Source organism: Mastigoproctus giganteus, chromosome 10 (genome assembly GCF_048544385.1).
Source record: "Mastigoproctus giganteus isolate SK-2022 chromosome 10, ASM4854438v1, whole genome shotgun sequence".
NCBI classification, from domain to species: Eukaryota; Metazoa; Arthropoda; class Arachnida; order Uropygi; family Thelyphonidae; genus Mastigoproctus; species Mastigoproctus giganteus.
In genome coordinates this window covers 165864594-165889288 of record NC_143584.1, presented here as the reverse complement: position 1 = coordinate 165889288, position 24695 = coordinate 165864594, and the positions used below count along the sequence as shown (strand labels likewise).

At 39.5% G+C, this 24695-nt stretch overlaps 1 protein-coding gene across 1 annotated transcript in view; it reads right to left on the bottom strand.

Moving 5' to 3' along the window:
* Nucleotides 1–24695, bottom strand: part of LOC150079454 (adenylate cyclase type 1-like) — a 317266-nt gene that overhangs the window by 185656 nt on the left and 106915 nt on the right. The window contains exons 2-3 of the mRNA XM_090383372.1: nucleotides 8477–8626; nucleotides 2462–2580 (exon numbers count right to left, since the gene is read on the bottom strand). Of these exons, the coding sequence (XP_090239498.1) occupies nucleotides 2462–2580; nucleotides 8477–8626 (269 nt within the window). The remainder of the gene's footprint in view (nucleotides 1–2461; nucleotides 2581–8476; nucleotides 8627–24695) is intronic.

The window sequence follows — 24695 nt, the reverse complement described above, 5'->3', positions numbered from 1 at the left end:
GGTTACGGAGACTTTCGACTTACCAAGTTTGTTGCGCTGACTATGACGTCCCTAAGAAATGAGAGAGGGGTGAGGTCACACGCTTCGGAAAGATCAAAAGTGAATGGTGCCCGATTTTAGACTGTGATCCATTAAATTAGCTTCAAAGAGCAGACTAACAGCGGGTGTGTACCTTTCCTTGACAGAAGACCATCGCGGGGAACAGGATGGTTATGAGCGATGCATTTCCACCTGTGTTGAGGAAGAAATCTCAAACATTAAGAGAACAATTTTACTTATATGTGTATTGTTCACGACGTTCTTAGTGCCAGTATCCCGAGGCAACCAATACATATCACACACTGTTTTATCGATAGCACACTCGACCAAAGAACTATCAGCGCAGTTTATGCGGGAAGAGCGCTGCCGCGATCATTGTTAAATGCCAAACAAGTAAGAAAGATTAGTCCACAAGTACAATATAACTTGAATTAACAACCAGTGGTGGTTACCAACATTTCGCTGTCACCTAAAATGTCCTCGCGTGTCGCTCTATGACATGCGTGTCGCTTTTTCCCCACTAGTGGTGTATACGGAAGAGATAAAAACGAGGAATGACTAATAAATGTTTGCCCCTTTTACACCCATTTGCTGTTTCTCTGCGCAAATCGTGTGCAGAATAATTCGGCACGCATCGGAAGGCGATTAAATTTCCAACAAAACTGGTCCGCTCGTTGATTACGTCACGGTGCCACTAATTCGGCACGGTTATCAAACATATGCTCGGCGGAGATCCATAACAGTGCCCCCTACACATACACGTGCTAAAACTAAGCACCGACAACCTCAGAGAGGCCAAATGAAGGCGGTCTCTTTTTTTTTTTAATAAACAACCTCTAGTGGAAAGCTAATTAAAGTTTTAATGAGCAAAGAAAAGCAACATAAGTCTTTGTATGTTCTGAACACATTCTGTTTTCTTTCTTTCTCTTTATTTTCCCGACTTCTCGCCATATGAACCCCCTAGACGCTAGATGTCTCTGCCTAGCGCGGCATCGGGTAACATATGGCAAAAATGGTACAGAATATGAAGACAGAAAGCTCTCCTCGTCAACAAGATATGAAAAGATTTCCTTTCTTCTTCTCGCAGTTCATAATCTCGTTCTCAGACCGATCCGGAGAACGAAAAAGCAGCGAGCGACAGAAGAGAAAAAGGTTCGAACAAACGCCAATAAGGAGTTTTTTTTTTTTTTTTCGATCGGACGGAGGGAACGAAATAAGATAAATTGCCGAAGATATCGCTCTTCTGGATAAAGAATGTCGATGATTTTTCTTTTCTTCGTTATTTGTCGTAAGAAACTAATGAACGAGGATTTGTTTTCCACGTGGCGATGCGCTGCCGTGTTTGCCACGCTTTTCGTTCTCAGTAATAAGATCTGTGAGCTCCTACTTTTAATCAAGTCAGATGGGACACTGAGTTATAATCATCTCAGTTACATCTGGAGAAAGAGAATTATTCTTATACCTCTGGGAGACGGTGAAAGTAAATGCGTCGGAGTGCTCCTTCGTCCTCACGAATAACGAACTTTCACGAGTCTGAAAGGTGCTTTGTTGCGGTACTCTGAAATACGCATCGATGCTAAGAAAACTGCCGGAAAAATATCAATTACTGTTGTTTAAAACGGGTTGCGACTTTATTTGGCCTCGACAACGACCAGAGAAAAACGCTGCGTGAAATACACGTAACAATGAACGCAAAATCACGAGAATGACATTCGACTTTTTAAAAAAAACGCAAGAGAATATTTCGATAAGAATGGTAATTACAACGTTATATAATTGCCATTTTTATAAACTTTATTATATTCAATAAATAAAAGCAAAAATACAGCCAATGGAAATCTGCCCTCTTACTTAAATCATTGGCCAATTACACTGAGTTTACTCCGCATTTAGTAATGGGCCGTGACGCTGGTGAAGGCTCAAAGTTGGGAACGGCTAATATAAGATTGTATTTGCACAGGTGGCGATCAATATTTGAGTGTCTGCCAAGAAGAATGGGTTGGCGTCGAGATATTTCCAACTTCGAATGATTGTGGGGGCAGAACTTGCAGGGGTCAGGATCTCAACAACAGCTAAAATGGTTAAATGCTCCCATTTTGTCTTTACCGTCGAAAACAGTGAATGGAAACTTTTATAATTTTCGCGGACATAAATAAAACTTTTCATAGCGCCATCTACTGGCGCTATGACAAACTTTAGTACAGTATTTTTAAAGTGAAATAGTAATAGAACGTTCCTCTATATGGCCCCGTTTACGCGGACATAAAAAAGAAAACAAAAATGACGCCATTAGATGGCGCTTTTGTTCCCCTATTTATCTCCAGAAATTTCTTTTGATTTCCAGGCTGTCATTAAAAATAATGTTAATAAAAAGAAATGTAATGGATATAAATAGACAGAAGAATTAAAAAAAGCATCTTACCTGACGTGTTCGTACTTCTGGATATACATTTTGTGAATCTGTCCTTCCCTTGGTGACACAATGTCCGCTTTCATCTCCATGGCAACGTGGTGAGGTAGTACGCTGAGTAGAAGTCGTTCCTAGGACAACAACAAACCATTGTAGAGTCAACGGTGAATCATAGAGAGCGTAGTAAGGTAACACACATATACACGAAGTTCTTAGAGGGGAAACGAGGGGTGGGGGAGGCAAGTTGGGCAACTGAGGAGTTCGGAACTATTCACAAAGCAGGCGTGTGTGTATATATATAAAGATAATAGAAGTGTTCTCCTTACTCTGCCTATAATAGCCTGATTAGCATGCAAAGAGATTAGGTTTCGCGCAGAGGGCATTAATAATTCATGATGGCTCATGATTAATTTATGTCCGAGTCCCACTCCTCAGCTACAAAGCAAAGACGAAAGAAAAGAAAGGAAAAACTCGTTACCCTCTTCTTTTCTTTCACGTGCTCAGTTTTTCTTCCAAAGACAGACTAGTGACCAACTTTCGGAGGATGGTTATTTGAATTTCCGCGTTAGGCTAACGAATTTCTCTCTCTGAACAGGAAGCCACCCTTCGAAGGTCAACTCTCCGGTCACTTAAATTTTCTTAAATAATTAACCGGCAAAATAACTGTCCGGCTGAGATTGAATAAACTGGTGACTGCATTTTTAGCGACAGCTGAGCACCTTACCCCCTCCTTTAAAGTAATGAGCAAGGCCTGATCAGTTACACAAATGCATCTTGACCTCTCGTGTTACTACGCGTCCAATAAAACTAATTGTCTTTTGATTATAAATGCACATTTCGTATAAACTGCCACTCTATTCACATCTCAATTATATTTGCAACAGAGGCTGGTTTGTGTCTCAAATAACGTCTAATGCGCAAGGTATACTTTTAATAGAATTTTATTTGTAAATTGAGTTTCAGAGGAAGACAAAAATAAATAGAAAGTGACTGCCTACTTAATCACCGCTTAGCTGGCTGAAACTAAAATGAGAAACGAAACTGAATTAAAGGTTACAAAGCGGCAGTCGTTGCCATTAGAGCGTCGCCAAGGAGAAGGAAAAGAACTTCCTCCACCCCATTTAATAAAGGATTCTCCTTTGAGGAAAGAAACGTACATTCTGTAATTATTATTGGGAAATTTTCTTGGCCTATAGAGCCAGGGCTATAGAGCCAGCTATAGTAGCCAAGGCTGGATTTTACCGGGATGCAGTACCTCCAGGGACCCCCAAAGCCACTGGGGTTTAGGACCAACGCAATTACTATTGGTCAAGGAGCCCTCGCGATCTATTTTTAGGACCTCTAAAAATAGGTGTGTCATGGCTCCAGACTACCGCACATGCTGGACAACTCAGTTCCTTATGGTGTGATGGCACATTGGAAAAGCGAAGCGGCACAAAGTTTTTAAACGCAAATCAAGGTATGCATTCAGCTGAGAGGCCTTTTGTATTATTATTTTTAGGATTTTTTTTTTTTATGGTATCTGATGCAGGGCGGCTCCTAAACGCTAGTTCAACTCTGCCGTGGTATACTGGGATGATACACGAACTCTGCAGAAATGACAGAACTGTGTGTAGTGCTGTTTGTGCTGCGCATGCGTTGTTGTTTCTGGTCACTTTGCAATCAGGAAGCAACAAGCGCCGAGAAGGTGCGTCCTCATACACGTCTACGCCACGAAGAGGCGGGCCACAACTGAGCGCGAATCGCAGCAAACCTCGAGGGCCACGTACTGAATGTCCAAACATTAAAAAAAAAAAAAAATACACAAATAAAATAAAATAATGTAATAAAAATGATAAAACAGCAATTAAAATAGTAAAAATAAAATAAATTAATTAAAATGAAATAAAATAAAAATTAGTAAAAATAAAAAAAAATAAATAAATAAATTGATAGAAAACTACCAAAGAAAAAAGAAAAATCGGCAATAATAAAATAAATAAAAATCCTTATTGGGATGGCTAAACGATGGAAGAAAGCGAACTTTTTTTTGAGCTGCCAAAAGAAAAAAAAAGGAAAACCAATTATTCATACCTTTCCTCCATTGCCAAAAAAAAAAAAAAAAAAAAGTGACCATCCAACGCTGCTTTGAATTTATGGAATTCTCAGCTTTGGCCATCTTGACATGTAATTCATTCCAATAATGAACAACAGGCTGCAAGATGGTAAACCTCTTGAAATCCAACTTCTGTTACTCTCTGAGATTTAATATTTGCGTCTCCTGGTTCTTGTTTCTCGTAAACAAAAACATACCTCCTCGTTCATTTTACTGATCCTCCTCAGGGCTATACCTCAATTATCTCTCCACCCAAAAAAAATGTTTAAGTACCAAGCTTTGCAGACGCTCCTGGAAGACAATCTTCATATGGGCATCGATTAGTGCTCTCACCAATCTGGTCGCCAAGGTCTATTTAAATGTCCTTCCAGCCCTTGCCCCATCTGCGACAGGGGATCGGAATTCCTTACAAGCACTCTATGGCCAGCCTCGGTCTACCAGAGCAGTTCAATGGGTCCTTATGGTAGTCCTTTTTGAACCTCTCTAGAAGCTGTTTTACTTTAGGTGTGGTCCCAAAACGTGAACACAATATTCTAAATGCGATCTCACCGTCATCTTATACAAAAGGGACAGTGACATCCCTTTCTATACCTTCCTAGCTGTATGCTTACGCTGCTTCGTAAATTTCATATCTGAGTGTATGACGCCCGAATTTTCTTCGTCCTAAATCACTTTTAAGTACTCTTCTCTTATAAGTAACGCCTGTATTTCTGTTCCCCAGAAGAAAAACCTTTCATTCAAAGTATTAAACTTCAGTTGCCATTTTTCAGACCATTTGTGCAACCAATCTAAGTTATTCTGGAGCAACACAGTCTGATTCCGGGGATTAACCATTCCTTCCTACCTTCAAATCATCAGAAGACTTTGGATACCTTTCCCTGTACTTCCCCGTCAATCATTAGTGAAGATACAAAAGGGGTCCCAACAGCGATCCCTGAGGGGCTCCATTTATGACTGGTACTTTTAGCTGGCTGAAAACTACCTTAAATCCTAATTTGTTCCAGTTTCTAATGGAAATCCTATCAAATGGAAGCTTTCTGTACGTTTCTCATCTTTCCAAATCCTAGAAAATATTTCCTTGGGCATTCTCTATCCATCAACTCTTAATTTTATTCTTTGATTTGTAACATTAATAAATTTGACGTTTCTTTATTAAAATACACTTAAAATATTTCGGAATGCGCATGCGCAATATACGAATAATTTAACCCTTCTTATTATGGAGGAACTATTTAGGCCGTGAAACTTACTATTTGTTCCTGCGCTTACTGTCGCTGTACACATCAAAGGACCAACATTTCAGAGCACGATCGATACTATCAGCAACCATCTGCAGTGACTGACAGTAGGACAGACTAATGCGTCATTAATTTAATCGACAAATAACTACATTTTTGACAAACACTGCCTTATGATTAATGGCATTTAACTGGCTCTTTAGTGGCTACTGAACCTCGATGATCGCTTATAAGTTTGCACATAGCGTGCAAATAATTCGTCACACTTCCGGTCATCTCCTCCTCAGAACAGTACATAAAGGAATGTCCTTTCGGCTTATCTAACGTCGCAAATATTCTGTTTGCTAATATCGGGTTACCGCGATATTAATTAGATTTCAAAGGGCAGACACTAGCGCCCCCCATACGAGAAAAGATTGCAGTAGCAGGCTGTCAAGCTATTCTGTTTTCTCTCTCTCTTTCTCCTCCACGGATGCCTTCGTCTAATTAATACAGGGATGTGTAACAGATGGAGCTGCTTTTCCCAGAAGCGGAGGTCAAGACGACAGACTTAATGTTAAACGTTCAGCGAAACGTGATCTCTGCAAAGACTAATAGAATCTGTGAGCCAATGAGGAGCTCTAATTACTTAGTCGATGCTCGCCGCCATCATTTTTCAACGGAATGCCTACCTCTGAGGGTCGTGGAATGAAAAGCAGGTCACGCCAGAGAGAGAGAGGGCACGCGCCCCACGTTGGTGTATCATGAATGATGCTTCAATGCGCGAGTTTCTTTCTTTTCTTTTTTCCTCCCCTAAGTGGAGCCCCAGTAACAATCGAGTGCACTGACAATCAAGACAAACCCCACCTACAGGAGAATGAGGCGACAGTTTTTCTGACCTTGAAGGTAGTTTATGTAAACCGTGGCATGAACCGAAAACTTCGGTCCTGAAACTCTTTGCCATTCAGCTGCCAGAACAAAGCATGCTAACCACTAGGCCTTTAACATCGGAACATTCCTTAAGCGAATTAAAGAGAAATTAGTTTTACCAGAAAATTTAAAATGTTAAATAAACACGTTTTGATTTTGCAAAGTGTGTAATTAGCGTAGTTTTACCACTACGGAACCCTTTACCGATCGGTAATGTGTTCCGTAGTGTCAAAATACATTTTAGTAATTACCCCGATGCGATCAAGTGCAAAATGTGCCTGTTGTCTTCACTATGCCCGTCCGTCTGTCCGCACGTAATAAATCCACTCCTAGTGGATGGATTTTCATGAAATTTTATATTTGGACCTTTCGAGACAGATTTGTAGGACTATCCCAAATTTAATTAAATAAGACCAATAGAAATCTGACGATTATTATTTATTTGTCCGTCCATCCGCATGCAATTCATGAAATTTTATATTTGCACCTTATGGAAAGATTCTTAGAGCCAGTCTAAATTTCATTAAAATCGCACCAATAAAAATCGGCAATAATTATTTATTTTTTCGTGGTTGTTTTTCTCCAGGAAACTCAAGCTTTTCGTCAAACAAAGCAAACCGACCGAAGAATACACACAATTACAGATACAACACACTGATGCCTCACAGCCTTCGTTACTTTGACGTTTAACACACAATGGGTTCGAGAGCTATCGATAACTGCATGTCTGTTAAAGTTAAGGAACATTTGTGTATGTTGTTTTAAGGAAGGCTTTGTTCTTAAGGAAAACTGATACTATGTCAAAGAGTGATTAAATTTGTTTGTTAGCAAAAGGGAAATAGATATTTCCCTTTTACTAGATTTTTTTTTTTTTTTTTCGAAATTCCTCATTAGCCTAAATTAGAATCTACAACACTAGTGCTTTGTTTCCTTACTAGCAATCGATCTTACATTTCAAACTCGTTACCCTGCAATCCAACCCTTTAAAACCCGTACTTGCGTCTTAATGATATTACGTTTAAATGAGCTCAGTCAAGTATAAAGAGAACAATGAATGAAAGTCACGAGCTTCATTATGCGCACCAAAGTCCATTTTTCGTTCTCGGCAATACCGAGAAGGTTAAACGTCTGAAAGTGAATTGGAGATCGTGGAAAGCAGCAGAGTAACATCAATGACGAAGTATTGACCAACATAAATATGAAATCTGTTCGCGTTATCTTTATTAACATAAATATTCAGGTACAAATTCCCATCAATGGAATATTACAGCGCAATGGCAGGAGCGACTGTCTGCTTCCCCTGTGCTTATGCATATAGCGGCATTTTTAAAAAGAAAATTAGCCTTACAAGCCAATTAAGTTTAAAGCTCCTTTTGGCACAACAGTGTGTCTGTTGACACATTATTGTGCATACAATCCCATTGTTGACAACTTGCGCGTGAATAAGCTCAAACATTATAAAATGCGTCTGCTACTTTTGAATCTATGTTTCATTAGTGTGACTAGCGTCTGCTACTTTTGAATCCGTGTTTTATTAGTCTGACTAGCGTCTGCTACTTTTGAATCCATATTTTATTAGTCTGACTAGTATTTATTCAGTTTTTAATGTCACGTATACCGTATCATTCCTACCCTTATTAAATAACTACTTTTATTTAACACGGAACGAGTGCTCATTCCTACACACAGGGATTTAAGAAATAAAAACTAACAGCAGAGACTTTATTTAAAAGATAAAACGGAAACTAATACGGACACTATTTATAAGAAACGACAAAAACTCACCAGTTTTTCATTCTCGTCTCCTATTTCCAACTGAGTATTTATACAGTTTCTGGTGTCCAGAAATGTCTTCCTTTGCGCATGTTCCATGATATTATGAACGTAGAGTCCTACCATATTGACGCAGGCGAAGATAACGCAATTAGCAGCCAACTAAATAGAGAAATAGAAAGGATAATAAATATATATATTGTAATAAAATATCAGTATATTAGCTGCATATAAGATACAAACATTTCATGCGCATATGTTTTTTATATTCTTATATACTTGTATATTAGCGAACAATGAGATAACGTAGTGAAGCCGCAAGCACGTGATAAAAAACAACTTCCTGGAATAAAAAAACGACCCTTTTTAAATCAGTCATAGACAATATCTTTCCGGTCTTTATTTTTTTAAATTTACACTTTCGAATAACAACCTTCGTTGACCGCCGAATACTCTCGAACCAAACCACCCGTGAAAGCGTACACGTTCCCTCGGAACAATCCAAGCCATTTTTCAATCTGCTCGTCTATCAAGGCTGAAAGCCAACTTAAGGCCAATGAAATGCTCATTCTTAAGTCTCCGCGTTTGTTTCGACGGCCGTATAGCGTCGTTTATGAGATCATCGTAAGAATAAATGGGAGAAAAATATGTGAGCACGCCCTTATCCTTCTCTCCCCCACTCCCCACCCATTTTGGCAATGTCTTTATCAAGCCATGTCTCCTTAAATGGAGGTGAGAGTGGAACAATGAAATCTTTCTTTATCAAAACTGACTCCGAACTAAAAGCCGGGCAAACTATACATCTTCAGCTCTTGGGAGGCTACAAAGTGAACGTTGTCATAAGAGATGTTGGCCGCACGAGCACAGAAAGAGAGAGATCATAGCAATCAACCAGGACTACGAGATAGCCACACTCTCATAGCAGAAGGTAAGCTGGACCACTAATACATCATGATCACTGATATCACACAAAGAGCGTGCATCTGTCTAACGTTATCAACACGCGATGTATCCCAAGGTGGAAAGGGGGGGGGGAGTGATCAAGAGGGTGGGATAGACATCTGGCTGTTTTAAAGTGTAAGTGGGTGAGACGCGAAAAATTGGTCCATTTTTGAGAACCGACTTGTTTACCGCTCGAAGACAGAGAAATTCTTGTTGAAATAAAACTGCACTTGCTGCAGACTTTGAGAATATCTCGTGCTAACTGTTAACCCGTCATTTAAACAAGTAATTTTTTTTTCACTAGATTAAAATTCCCATAATTGCTTTCGTTTCTGTAATGCCACGTAATAACTCCCTTTTTTTTTTTTCATATATTTTTTCCTCTTGATCGGTTCGATACGAAAATCTTTTTGTGTGTTTCAGAACACGCGAGAGATGGCACTAATTACAGCCATCGAACGAGAGACAAGTGCATCTCGTGCACGTAAGATAAGTCAGTCCACAAATTTCATTCTGATAGGGAGGGAAAAAAGGCAAATTTTTCTGACTATAAAGATTTAATATTTGCTTCGAAAGCTAATTTTACATCGAAACGAGTATATGACCATAGAATTAAATTCCCTTAACATCTTTTATTGACAAAATTATCAATCAAGGCCGAAGATGTGTAATTACAGCGTTTTATTTTCTTTTCCAGCTCTTGTTCAATGAATCTCTTGAAAATCGCAGCTGTGTCCTATAAACTACAACCAGAAAAATGTGTGTAGGGGAAAGGATCTCCCAATTAACCTTTAATAAATTACTGTTTGGGTGCGACTGTGTTTACAGAACACTCGTGCCGATACCTTATCTGTAACGTGCAAAGCAACAAACACCTTCAACGTGTGAGTGCGCTAATTAGAAGAAGCTAATCAGATAATTAAGAGATTTGAATAAAAGCGCATTTTTCTAGACAGAAGGAAACCTAGGAAAGTAAGAAAAGCAGATAATTTAAACCTCTCCTCACACGCAAATGACTTCATTCGTTAAGCCTATTTAAAACAAACAAACGCTTCCATTACTCCATCAACAAGCAGACACTCGTGCAAGATAACATCGTAAATCGAAAATCCGGAATTGTTAATGACCACCAATGCCTTTCGGCACTCTCTTCGAGGCCGCGTTGAGGGGGAAAAACGGCCGTAAATCTTTGTGACGTCGCATCCGGTGTAGTCATACACGCATGTACGAAAGGGAACCACATCTAATGACATCTTTCGGGATCAAACAGTGCGGGACTTTGAACAACTCGAAGTACATCGCGCCACTAGTATCCGTCCCCCAACCCCGAATGGGGTGAGGTTTTCCGAGATTGGAATTACGTACTCGTATTGCATCAATCTCAAAGGATCAAAATTCAAATGAAGAATAAAGCTTCTACAGGATCGACCCCACCTCCTACAGTTAATGTTTTCGCCCATATATTATTGATATTTTACTCCATACCCTTTTACCAATTACTACAGTAACACAGTTATCGGCACGAAGTCTTCACTGCCAGTACAGCGGTTAAAATCGCTGTACAGGAAAAATCTCGGTTCGAATCCCATCTTGGCTGAAGCAACTTCTGTTTCCTTTTTCCACATCGTCGTCAAGTAGTCAGTCTTGGAAGGGGGAAGCTTTTTCTCCCGGAATATCTAGTTTTCATCACGCCGAGTGGTCAGGAGCTTGAGTGCATAGCACGCGTTCCTTGAGTGGACCGCGGTTCAAACCCGTGACTACTAAATACGATAAATATTTGTATTGACAATTTATTGTAAACTCTACTAACTTGGTTGTCGTGTCGGAGTATAAACAGAAAATTTATTTAATTTTCCTTGGTGATTTTAATGTTCACAACTCCAGCTGGCTTCCGTTTTCTAGTCACACCGACCCAGCTAGTCGAGATGCTGAGGCTTTTGCAATTACTAATGACCTAGCACAGATTGTTCATTTACCTACAAAAATACCGGACAGTCCTAACCATACAACCAACACCCTTGATATTTTTCTCACAAACAACCCTTCTAAGTACACGGTCGAAGTGAGAGCTCCTTTAGGCACTTCAGATCACAACTTGGTGATTGTCTCTTCTCCAATGGAACCTTTATCTCATAGCTATTCCCAACCTCGTATTGTTTGGCATTACAAGAATGCAAAATGGGATGGCCTGCGAGACTTCTTTTCTTCTTTTCCTTGGTTGGATTACAGTTTCAAAACTTTGATGTCAACGTTTGCTCAGATCGTGTCAGTGAAATTATTCTTGCAGGAATGGAATCCTTTATCCCACACTCCACTTTAAAATCTCGTCCCTTATCTAAACCTTGGTTTTCCAATAAATTTGATAAGGCTGTTCAAGAGAAGAATGTTGCATATCGTAATTGGCTTGTTTCCATTTCTTCAGTTTCATTTTCTGCCTACACCAAAGCTCGCAACAATTGAAAAGCAGTTATTAATCAGTACAAACTAGAGTTTGAACAGGCTAAGAGTAGAAAATTTGCTTCTTGCCCTAATGGTAGCCAAGTATTCTGGTCTCTTGCCAAAGCTATTGGCCACAACTTTTACCCATCATCTCTGCTTCCACCTCTGTCAAAACCAAATGGTTCTGTTGTCACTTCAGCCAATGATAAAGCTGACCTGCTAGCATCCCAATTTTCTTCCAACTCATGTATTAATGATCTCGGTAAAACACCTCCCACCATTCACAACACACTCCATTCAATGCCTCCTGTGGTCTTCCGTCAAAAGGATTTTGACAAATCTTGATGCTAAGAAAGCTCCAAGTCCTGATGGTATTTCCCCACTTGTTCTCAAAACCTGTGCTCCTGAACTTACTCCCGTTCTTTGCCGCCTTTTTTCACTTTCTTATTCGAAATGTGTTTTTCCTGCTTGGAAATTTGCTCATATCCAGCCAGTTCCTAAAAAAGGGTGACAAATCCCTCCCATCCAATTATCGTCCCATTGCAATTACTTCTACTCTTTCTAAAGTAATGGAGAAATCAATTAACCGCAAACTCTTAAACTACCTAGAAACCTTCCGTCTGATCAACGATCGCCAGTATGGATTCCGTCAGTGTCGATCCACTGGTGATGCTCTGGCTTATGTTACCCATTTATGGACTAATTCAATGGAAAAGTTTGGGGAAACACAAGCAGTTGCTCTTGACATCTCAAAGGATTTCGATCATGTCTGGCATAAAGGTCTTCTAAACAAGCTTCCATCTTATGGTTTGCCAACTGTTTTTTGTAATTGATTATCCAGTTTTCTCTCTGATCACTCACTGAGGGTGATGATAGATGGCTCTCTGTCTTCTAACTTCTCCACTAATGCCGGTGTCCCCCAAGGTTCAGTTCTTTCCCCCACTCTTTTCCTCTTGTATATCAATGACCTTCTTCCATTGACTGGAAATCCTATCCATAGTTTTGCCGATGATAGCACATTGCATTCTACTTTCCATTTTGAGAAACCTTGTCCTGCTCAATCAGCTTAAACTTCTCTAAAATCTGCTGCCAATTCCTTAAATGCCGATCTTCAGGTAATTCTCCAGTGGGGCAAAGACAACTTAGTTGATTTCAACCCTTCTAAAACTCAGTCTTGTCTTATATCTCGCAAAAAGGATTCTTCTACTCCTATGCGTATCTTTGGTGACACTCCATTTCTAGGAAAAATGATATATCTCTTTTGGGGATTACCCTGACTTCTAATCTCTCTTGGCACAAGCACATTACAAATATTGCTTCCTCTGCATCTAAAAAACTTGGTTTTCTCTTTCGCTCTCGGCGTTACTTTTCTTCCAAACTTCACTCTGTACAAATCGCAAATCCGCCCTACCATGGAATATTGTTCCTACATCTGGGGTGGTGCCCCGAAAATCTCTCTCAGGCTTCTTGATTCCATTTAGAAGAGGGCAGTTAGGTTAATTAATGATTCATCTCTAACAGAGTCTCTCCACTCGCTTTCTCATAGACGTTCTGTTTCTGCTGCATGCCTCTTCTACAGATACTTCCATGGGCACTGTTCTTCTGAATTGGATTCTATAATTCCCGCTCTCTCTTTCAAAACAGTCCGAACACGTGCCACCACCAGCCAACATCCATTTACTGTCCAACTTTAAACCCACAGAACCAACTTTTCATCTTCCTCGTTTATTCATTCAACTTCCGTTTTCTGGAACAACCTTCCTTCGTACATATTTCTTGAAAATTTCAGTCTACAGAAGTTCAAGTCCAATGTCAACAAATATCTTCTTTCGTCTTCTCAACCTCCAACCCAAGCACCCTACTGAGTACTATAGGTTCTAATACCTCTCATATTTGGGGTTTACATAAAAAAAAAAAACTTGAAAAACAATTTTCAGTACGAGTTGAAGGGTTCAGCATGAATAAACCTTTAAAAAAAAAAAAAAAAAAAAAAAAAAGGACCAACCATCGAACGGTACACTTATGTTTTCTAATCATCAAGGTCTTACAGATTTCAGAGAACCTGGAATTTCCACCAATTCCCAGCAGTGCGGAAAAACATCGCAGTGCCCGAATACAATTTTTAACAACAAGAAACCCAACAAAACTCGAAGAGAGAATTGTCCATATGTAGTGAGTTCACTCAAAACCATTTTCAGAAAAATGCGATAAACGAGGTTTCGGAATCTTTCTTACAGTCTGAGTCTGGATCTCTAGCTTTGAAATTTCCATATATATTTGGAATCGTAAACATCTCAGGTTTCCACTACACCACTGTATCCTTCCGTGACACCCATCATAATCCCAAAAGACACGATTCATGATAGAAGGAGATGGGGGAGAAATTGCCAGAGCTTTTCTCTGAAAAATAAACATAAGGTTCACCACTTCAAGTCTTCAACAAGCGGAGTGAAACTTAAGCAATTGCTCTTAACATTTTAAAGGATTTTTTGATCATATCTGGCATAAAGATCTAAAAAAAGCTCTCATCTTATGGACTGTCCTCTTGTTTTTACAAATGGATAGCTAGTTTTCTCTGATTGTTCGCAGGGGTGATGGTAGATGGCTCTCTACTAATGCAGGTGTTCCCCAAGGTTCAGTTCTTTCTCCCACTCTTTTCCTCTTGTATATTAATGACTTTCTTCCGCTGACCAGAAATCCTATCCATAATTTTGCTGATGATAGAACATTGCATTCCTCCCTGCAGTTTGAGAAAACTTGCCCTGCACAAACAGTTTCAACTTCTCGAATATCCACTACCAATTCCTTAAATGCTTGATTGATTTGGTTTTTTATGGCGCAAAAACAACAAGGTTATAGTGCGCCAGACAACCTTAAATGCCGATCTCCAGGTAATTCTCCAATGGAGCAAAGATAACTTAGTCGATTTCAATCCTTCTAAAACTCAGCCCTGTGTTATATCTCGCAAAAAAGAATTCTTCTATGTTATCCACCTTCAACTTCTGCTTCCTGCCTTTCTATGGATACTTCCATGGGCACTCTTCTTCTGAATTGACATCCATTCTACCATTCTCTTCCAAACCAGTCAGTACCTATTCATTGTCCAATTCCGAGCTCACACAGCCAACTTTTCTCTTCTTTATTAATCCCTTCTACTTCTGTTCCAGAGAACAGAAGTAGAAGGGAAAAATACCATTTGTAAAACTCGCAACGAGAGGGATGTGTGAGGGGAAAAAAACTGAGAGGGGGAGAAAAGAAAGAAAGAGAAATTGTCCGTCGGTTTCTTCCAGCTGTCTCCACCAGATGCGAGGCGAAGTTGAGCGAAAGGGTTCAGTAAACGAAACTGACCTGGACGTGCAGGCTCACTGCTTCTCGACAGTCGTCAAGGTGACCTGTTGAGAGCTTAGGGATCGTAAATTCTGGTCGTAAACGACTCCCTCAATAACCGGAGACTCGGTGCAGCCGTAAATGATGCCAACGCCGTACAGCACTGGTAAGCCATCATTTAGGAAGAATCAGAGGGGGTATTCTTCAGAGCACGGACCGAAAATTTGTATTAGCGGAGACTTAGTGTTCTACAGAGATAAGGTGTTACAGTTGCGAGGAAAGATGCGGGCTGCTGCTGCTGCCGATGAGAGCGGCGTATTAGGCTCTCGTGCACCTGTTAGGAACTCTTTCTCGAGGAAATCGATCGATGTGACCTCTGCGAAATGCGAACAAATGGAAGTAAGAAAGTGGAGCGATGTCGTGATTACTTCGAAGCGTGTCTTAGGACCGACGAGTGGGGAAATCTCCCGACATTGGCGTCTAGTGGTTTGAAGTGAACTTGCAGATAGCACCATTAAGTAGCGCAAACAGCAGAGCCCTGCGGACATGCTGCAAAAATCTCCTAAGGCTCAACTTAGTGAGAATAAAAACGCCCAGCCTCGAATTAGGTAAGTGCCGCTCCTGCAAAAAAACCACGTGCACAAAAAAAAACTCATTTTAAACTTAAGCGGAAATTATAATCTCTGGAACGATAAGTCACCTTCTAAGCAAGGCAATATATATTTTTTTTCTTCTTTTGTTCTTAGAACCCGACGTTTATGGTCCTTTTGCAAAGTAAAAGGAATTATGAACGATACAATCTCTTCCCTATCCCCCCTACCCCAGCACAGACGCGCAAAAAATAAAACTACACAAACATGACAAAGTATTTTAATTCTCCATTAAAATAACGGCTTCAAGCCGGTATTAGACCCTAAACAAATTACACGGGTTTTAAATTTTTTTCCCTTTTTTTTTCCTTTTTTTTTTTTTTAATAGTGGCAAAGCACGAGACTAAATAGTGAAGTCGATGATAATATTAAAGTCTGCTAAAACATCCGTTTTTGTGAAAAGAAAATAAAGATGAGGATAACTGATGTTCTTTATACTCGGGATGAAAGAGAAAAGGATAGCTGCAACCTGCAACAATGGAGAAGAAAAAACTTAATTCCTTCTGCTGCGAAATTGAATTAGGATAACCAGACTTGTTTTATCTTCCAGTGAGCTTTTCGCTGGCTACCGGATCTCTAATAACGTTTATGTCTCGTGATGAAGGATGAGTGCCTTTATTTTATCGTCCTTTTTTTAGTGAGCGCCTTTATAAGCAAGAAAGAGCGACTTATTAGCGCCTGGTTGAAAAAAGTGTAACCTCCCCCCTCCCTCCTACACAAGCTGGTGTTTACAAAACATCCAATTTCCATGTTTTGTTTTCTGTTTCCATTGTTAGCGTCTTTCTCCTTTCACTGGCAATATCTTTTTAAAAGGCCTTCAGGACTAAAACATTTTGCACTCTTTTACTGCTTCTTGTCGTCCATTTCATTTCTCAGCTGTACATCTATTAACTAACATTTTCGCTCTTTTTATAGAGGGTGTTTTAACTGCGCACTTCGTCTCATTGCAGCGGCTAATCGAATTTAACCCGGAAGACTACAGTGCTCGGTCTTTATAAGCAAAAGCGCGCACCTTGCATGCAACACTGAGCTGTTTAAATAATTGAAGCTATCGTCTGCTTATGAGATACCCAATCGATTTTATTACTAAAATTAGCACCCAATTATTGGCAGTGCTGACAAAGAACTTAATTTGAAAAGAATTCTTTAATACAATCTTTCTGCAAGCTCATAGGACGCATTTAATGCGCAAATAATTATATGAGCAAAGTTAATTGAAATACACTAATATCTAAAAAGTTAGGTAACAAACATGCTAAAAATAGAAAGAAATATTTCAAAATACTTTCGTTTAACTCTGATGGTACACCAATAATATTTAAATGGATCCACACTTGACGTCTTAAGAAACTCAAGATGTCAAGTGTCTCCTAGTAAAAAGAAAAAAAAAAAGTCATTTAAAAAATTTTTTCCTTCTGTCACTTTCACTGTACAAACTTGCAATCTCTTTAACCCCCCTCCCCCCACCCGCTTCTTCCAAGTGAGATCAAAATAAGAAGAGGTCTAAGATGTCAGTAACGGGCTTTCGATGGACCCCGCTCTTAAAAGCAGAACAATAAACATGTGTTCACACTCACACAAAGATTGACTTGGGGGCAGATCAAAGAACCCCTCGTCTCCTGCAAGACAACTTGTCTACTGGCGCATCTTTAGACGGAAGGGAGAGCGAAAATCCGACGTTGTAAGGATCTTCAAGTGCCCGAAGTTCACCATCTGCCAGCCAGGGACATGAGGGGGCGTGTTGTGACGGATGATGTCGAAAAGAATTTTAAAAAGGGAGGACGTCGGACTGATAACTTTGTTGGCATTCCCCGGCTACGCGTGCCGTGACACTCCCCTACGCAGACGTAACGTAGAAGCTACCACCCTGAGGGATATTTCTCTCTCGTGCATCCACACACGCGCAAAAAAAAAAAAAAAAAAAAGTCCTCGTAAGTTCGAACGTCTCCAAGAGAAAATGCTTTAGTGGCCATGATAACATTCTTTTTACTTTTGCTTAAAAAAAAAGAGTATTTGACTTCAGCCATTAAATATAAATTATAACTTCAAATATAATGTAAACGATAAATCTTTAATAAAATTTCAGACGAACGAAAAAGTACAGAAAAAAAAGATACAAATAATACACACCACAAAATAATACAAATAGCTTTCCGATTGTTGATTCTTGGCCAAATAACGACAAATTTCGAAAACGTTTCGTGCCAGATTACTATTTTCGTCTGCTGTTGTCTCTGCTGCAAACATATCGCTATATTTTGGCAAAAACGAAGACATCAACATGCAGATTCATGTAAATCTAAATTCCCACCGCAGAGACCGACTACAGTACTGGAGAAATCTTATCAACAAACCAAATCACATAAACTGGCCTTCCAAAGAATACAAAATGTATGGCCCTACGCTAAGCACTTGAAAACTTGGAAAAACTTCCTTCGAAATGATAAAGCTTCAACTCTTTGACGTACGCACATTTGTACTAAGGAACTATAAATAGCAAATGAGATACCGAATCAATAAGAACAGAGGGAGAGTCTTCTTCTCGCATGAAAAATGCGCTGGAAAAACGCAGCAACTCTGTTGAGAAATGCAGCTGCAAATTACAAATATTTGAAGAAAGGTAGAGAAACAAATTAGAACCTTGGTAAAAATGTTATTAGTTGGAATACTCATAACATTTTTTACTAAGGTCATTACTTAGCGACTGATAAAAAGTACGCAATTAGCTTATTTATTAATTTCTTTTTAGACCATGTTTTTCAATATTGTTATTAGCATAAAATAACGAAATCGAGCTTTATACAGGCATTACATTAAAAAAAAAAAAAAAAAAAAAAGTATAAACGCGCATGCGTAGGAGAGAAAAGTTAAAAAAAAAAAAATTCCAGTATATTAGCATAAAAAAACATTATGCAAAGCAAATATCAAGGCGCATGCGCAGAAATGGAAGCGAAAAAAATTATTTTTCACTGTTATGAACAACAAAAAAAGGCAAAAATCAAGCTTTAAATGTTATAGACAAAAAAAATATATAAGTACGCATGCGCAAAAAGGAAAGTGGGAAAAACACATTTTTACCAAAAACAAAAAAGGTGAAATCAAGCTTTATTTAATTATACAACGACAACAACAACAACAAAAAAAAAAAAAAAAAAAAGAAGAAGGAAAAAAACGCGCATGCGCAGAAAGTAAAACGGGGAAAGGTTCTACTAAAATAATAGAAAAGCCACAAATGATTCCGATAGTGTTATCACCTATCCAAAATATGTGGGAAGAATGCTTCGTTCGCTCTTTAATTTATCTTTCGAAACTCCCACGTGGGATCTGTAACAAACAGATCTGCTTAATTAATTTCATTATTAAGTGCTGGAACGAGGATGACATTTCTCTCCACTAACACGCACCTCCATTATTACTGCAGATGTCAGTCAGACTGGACCGTTTGTCACTTCTCATTGCTGTGAGCGAAGTTCTACACGGCTGTCCATTTATCATCCTCGTGTCCGTTCTTAACCTCGGACACGCCACGTGAAACAACGAGAACATCTAGCGAATAGACAAAGCTGGCGTGGACAAGAAAGAAGAAATGCATTAACTCTCTCGAATATGCCCGTTTAAGAAAAATGAAACGCTGAAGATAAAGATGAGCACGTGTTCTGTTATTTAAAAAAAAAAAAAAAAAAAAATTTTCGTCGGAAAAGAAATTAGATTCTTCGCGCATGTTCTCTAAGGTAAATCACCTTAGGAGATTTACTTCTTTGTTTATTCGTTGAAAAACCGAGAAATTAAACAAATAAAGAAAAAAAGAATATAAAGAATAAAAGAAGAGGAGAAAACTGGATAAGGTAGGAAAATTTTGGTGGCAACGAACTGCACGCGATGAGCAAAAAAAGAAAACGCCCACGTGCTCGTTTCAACTCTCTCTCTCTCGGCTATAAAACAGTTTTTTTTGTAACACCTTGCCTGGTCATTCCGTGTGTCGTTTCCCTGAGATGTCCCTGCGCGTGGCAGGCGGGTGCCGAGCGAGTTCTCACTCCATAACTCAAGGTAAATGCCCATTACCGCCGAACACTCCGCACAGGGGGGAAGTTCGACTGTTCGAGTGTGTGCGGTTGGCACGCAGACAGGACCCCAATGTGTTTCGGCATCTATAAAACGCACGTGAGGCAGGATGATAAATACCTTTTGTCACGGGATACTTACGATAATTCGAAGTAACGCACCGGCGGTCCGTGCAACCTGCTGCATGCGAACGAACCCCCGTTCGAAGAAAGGTCACTGGCATAGAAATTAACTCGAGCAAAGGAGGGCGGTGGCCGGACCAGAAGTTATGGGGGAAACAGCAGAAGGGACATGGACGACCAAGGTTTTTTTTCCTTCTTCTTCTTCTTCCTTTTTTTTTTTTTTTTTATCTATTCACAACAAAAGCGCGTTAACGACCGAATCCGAGCTCGTCGAGAATATATCGTTTGCCAGTTCGGTGTGCATTAGATGCCTTCGTCCTAGACACTGCTCATGTAGAACGTTGATGTACAACTTATTATTAAGAAGAAAATTAACAAAAGTTAAGTGGGCAGTACAGACGATATATGTTTTTTCTTCAGGGGCCTTCATATCCCTTCAGGCTGCGCATCACTAATCTACATCAGGTGTTTCATTCTGTCTCAATTTTTTTTTAATACGTAAAATTAACGTTTCTTTTCTCTTTTATACATATATCAGCCAATAACTAAATTATTATAAGCAACAATCCATTAATTTGTTCTTTATTTTCCCTAAAACGTGCAAATTGCGAGGATTTCATTCTGTACCGAATGTACAAGCTTGGAGATCTCGCTCTATCGATCGCACTCGAGGCATTTTGAAAGAGGATTTAAAATCTTACCAGATCTGATTTTGTTTATTTGAAATTTCGGTTTCACCTATTCCGTTTCATCCTCATATATTGTGAGCCAAAATTAGACCACTACTTCGCATTTGCGCTGATTTTATAATGATAAAATCTTTCCCATTATACAGCCTAGAAAACTGTCGAAACATACACACGCGCATGCTCACAAACACCCACATACAAAAGCGTGCCAATCTCAATACTGCGTAGCTTCACTGTCCCGCAACTTTTCTTTTTTTTTTTTCTTTATAAAATATGAGTGACATTAAATTTTAAGTACGCAAAAAAAGAACCAACCGAGCGATAGAATAAAAGCGAGAGATCCAGAGAACCCATTCTTTGGGCTAGTTTCAAGTTGTCGATGTTTATCTTCCAAGCTAGCGTTGCAGGGTTCCTAATCTGCATTCACTAGCACGTTCTGCCTGCCTGATAAGAGAATCGAGTAACGAGATGATCCTCCCGCAGTGGTCTAAACCCAGGTGTGGGGAACTTCGCTCTGATTCGAGCAGCCGGAACAAAAGTACGAAACTCTGTTTTCTTTATTTCTTCCTTCCTTTTTTGGATAAATTTATCGGGTCCAGAGCAGTTTCATCTTATAGGTACCACAGGAAATGAAACCAATTTAAAGCACAGAGGGAAAAATCCGCAGCGAACGATTTCTAATCATACACGCCTAGTCTACTGTGTACAGCGAGTGGACAAAATATTAGGAGAATTACGACTATGGAAAGAATGGATTTGGAGGCCGTGTACAAAGTAGAAATTCTGTACAATAGTTATTTAAAATCTACGCAATAATGATTAATCGTTATCCCATTAATAAGGTGTAACGGCTATCCATCATAAATACGGCACCCAATTCACGACATCTTAAAAGCTTTTGTTCTGAATGTTTGCATCAATTGCTTGCCGAACCGTTGACAGACGTTTATCTATAAAAGAATGAGTACAATGCCTTTGGCAATTTTTGTGGATGTTATGCAGGTAGCGATTTAGTCCGGAAAGTTTCAGTTATGATTTCTCCAGGAGAATGTACAAACCGACTACAGGATACACGCAATTCATAGAGCTGTTATATCGATGCATCGCGGGCTGCCTTGCATTGGCTATTTCTATAACAATCAACCAATCTTCCACACGACATTGTCATTCATGCTACAACTTGCGCTTCCATCAAGGGATGAGACAGCACCGCGAAAAGAAGTCTAAGGGTGGTTAAACCTCACCTCCTCCAGTTTATCTTCCATCTACTCTAAGGGTGGCTCTAAGAGTGAAGTTGGAAATTATCGACCTGTCAGTCTGACTTCAGTGATAGGGAAAATCATGGAGGCAATGATCAAGGGTGGAATTCAGGATCATTTGGATCGAATTGAAATTCTCAAGGATACTCAGCATGGTTTCGTAAAGGTTAAATCATGTTTAACAAATCTGGTTCGCTATTTCGAAAGGGTCACTCACGAGCTGGATTTAGGGAATAATTTCGACATTGTTTATTTAGATTTCAGCAAAGCTTTTGACTCAGTCCCACATGAGCGGTTGCTTTATAAGCTGGAACAGGTTGGAATCACTGGGAAAATCCTTAGATGGATAGAAGGATGGCTTCAGGGCAGGAGGCAGAGGGTTGTGATAAATGGCTATTCCTCAGATTGGGTTGATATAAGAAGTGGGGTTTCCCAAGGATCAGTATTAGGACCACTGTTGTTTTTAATTTTCATAAACGACATTGATGAAGGGATAGAGGGCGTGATGTCTAAATTTGCAGATGATGTTAAAATTGGAAGAGTAGTTAATGATCACTGTCAAGCTGAGCTTCTTCAGAGAGACCTAGATAGACTTCAGGAATGGTCAGAAAAATGGCAGCTATGCTTTAAATCAACAAAGTGTAAGGTATTACACTTGGGGAAACAGTAATCCCAAAATAACTTATTCACTTGGTAGAGTTCAACTAAACCCAGTACTGGAGGAAAGGGACTTGGGTGTTACGATACGGTCAGACATGAAATTCTCTGAGCATTGTAAACAGGTTGCAAGGAAGGCCCATGCTGTCCTATCGATGATCTATCGAACTTTTGCAAGTAGAGATAGGGACGTGATAATCCCATTATATAAGGCTTATGTTAGACCACACTTGGAATACTGTGTTCAAGTATGGAGACCGCACCTAAAGAAAGACATCGAGCTTCTTGAAAGGGTGCAAAGAAGGGTAACTCGCCTGGTGAGATCGGCAAAAGGGCGTCCTTATGAAGAAAGACTTCGAATATGTGGGTTGCAGAGTTTGGAAACTAGACACCTTAGAGGAGATTTGATTGAGGTGTTTAAGGCTCTGAGAGGCATCAGTAAAATGAATGAGGACAAAATTTTCAAGATTATAAATGATGCTAGAACTAGGGGACATAAATTCAAGTTACGCGGGGAAATGTTTAGATTGGACTGCAGGAAGTTTTATTTTAGCCAGCGAGTTATAAATTACTGGAATAAGTTGCCTTCACGGGTGGTAGAGGCTGACAGTTTGGGGAAATTCAAAGGTCATCTGGATAGTACCTTCGGGTGAGGGAAGCGCATAGGATGATAGGTTTAATTTCATTTTCTTTTATTAATTATTATTTTTTTATCATTGTTTTATTCGGGTTTTTTTTTTTTTTTTTTGGCTGGTGCAGCATAAGCCATAGGGGGAATACACGATTTCCATTCCGAATTTAATTTTGCATTTCAAATATACGCAGAAGAGATCTGCGAGAAATTGCACTCCAGTAGATCTATTCGTTTACTACAGCAAAAAACCCGTTCTGAAAAACAAACCGAATCAAGGAAAATCACGTGATCTATAAATTACTACGTCGGCTGACATTCTCCCCTGGCAAAGAGTCGCTGCTGTCCGGAGAAAGCACACTCGCGCGGGTCAAGGGATCAGCGAATATTGGAATTTCGAGGAACGGTCTCCGTCTATTGGAAAACATGGGAATTTTATGTATGTAACCCGGCCCTGGCATATGGAGGAGTCCTCCGTAATGGCGCAATGGATTTACATATGAAGTACCGAGCACAGGTGTAGCTAGTGAGTTTCGGCATGTCTTGCCCTCCATTTATCATCGTCTATGGAAAAACAGTCAGAGAGGGAGAGCCCGGATTTCGTACTCCTTGAAACAACGCGGTGTCTTGAACTCGGACAAAAATACAATTCCGCATTCAAACGGAACTGGTGAATTTTTCATGGGTGGAGGAACACGACCGCGAGTATTTTAATCGTCAGGACACGCAGCTTAAAACTCCCCGAATATACAAGAAGCGCAACATTTGGTGAAAACGTTAAGCCGCTGTTCACGTGACTAATGAAATATTTCGTTGTATTTTTATATTAGGTACCATACAAGATTTCCCATCATTTAGCGACATATAGGCTCAGCTAATATTTTAATTTCATACTTTTCATTAAAGCGATAATAATTATTATTTAATATTATAATAATAAAATTCTTGGCGAGCCTGTTGGTCGGGATAAGTAAAGCAAGTTTTAACAGTAAAAATTTAGAAAAAAAAGACACACACCCATAAAAGTATAACATTAAAAGCGAGAAAATACTTGTATGTACAGAAACAAAGCAGCTTTCCGTGATGTATGCAGTTTTCTGAACTCACTAAAAGCAGTTCATGAATGGCCCCGACCACAAGAGTGAAAATAAACCCGGGGGAGAGGCAAATCATAATTAATACTGGACGAGGGGATGGGTGGATTGAGTGCAGCGGCGTCTAAGGTTATAGTGCCAAGCCCAGGTTCTTATACACATAAAAGGATTGGGGAGAGATAAGGGAAAGTCAGTTGCACTCCGAGTTTGAATGAACAATAGTCTTTTAGATGTTGTGTCAGCAGTGACCACTGCGAAAAATAACAGACTCATAACAGAATATATACGGAACCCCTTGTTACGATTAACATTGGAAACCGGTATTGAAATATGCAACGCTTACAACCAAGGACAAATTC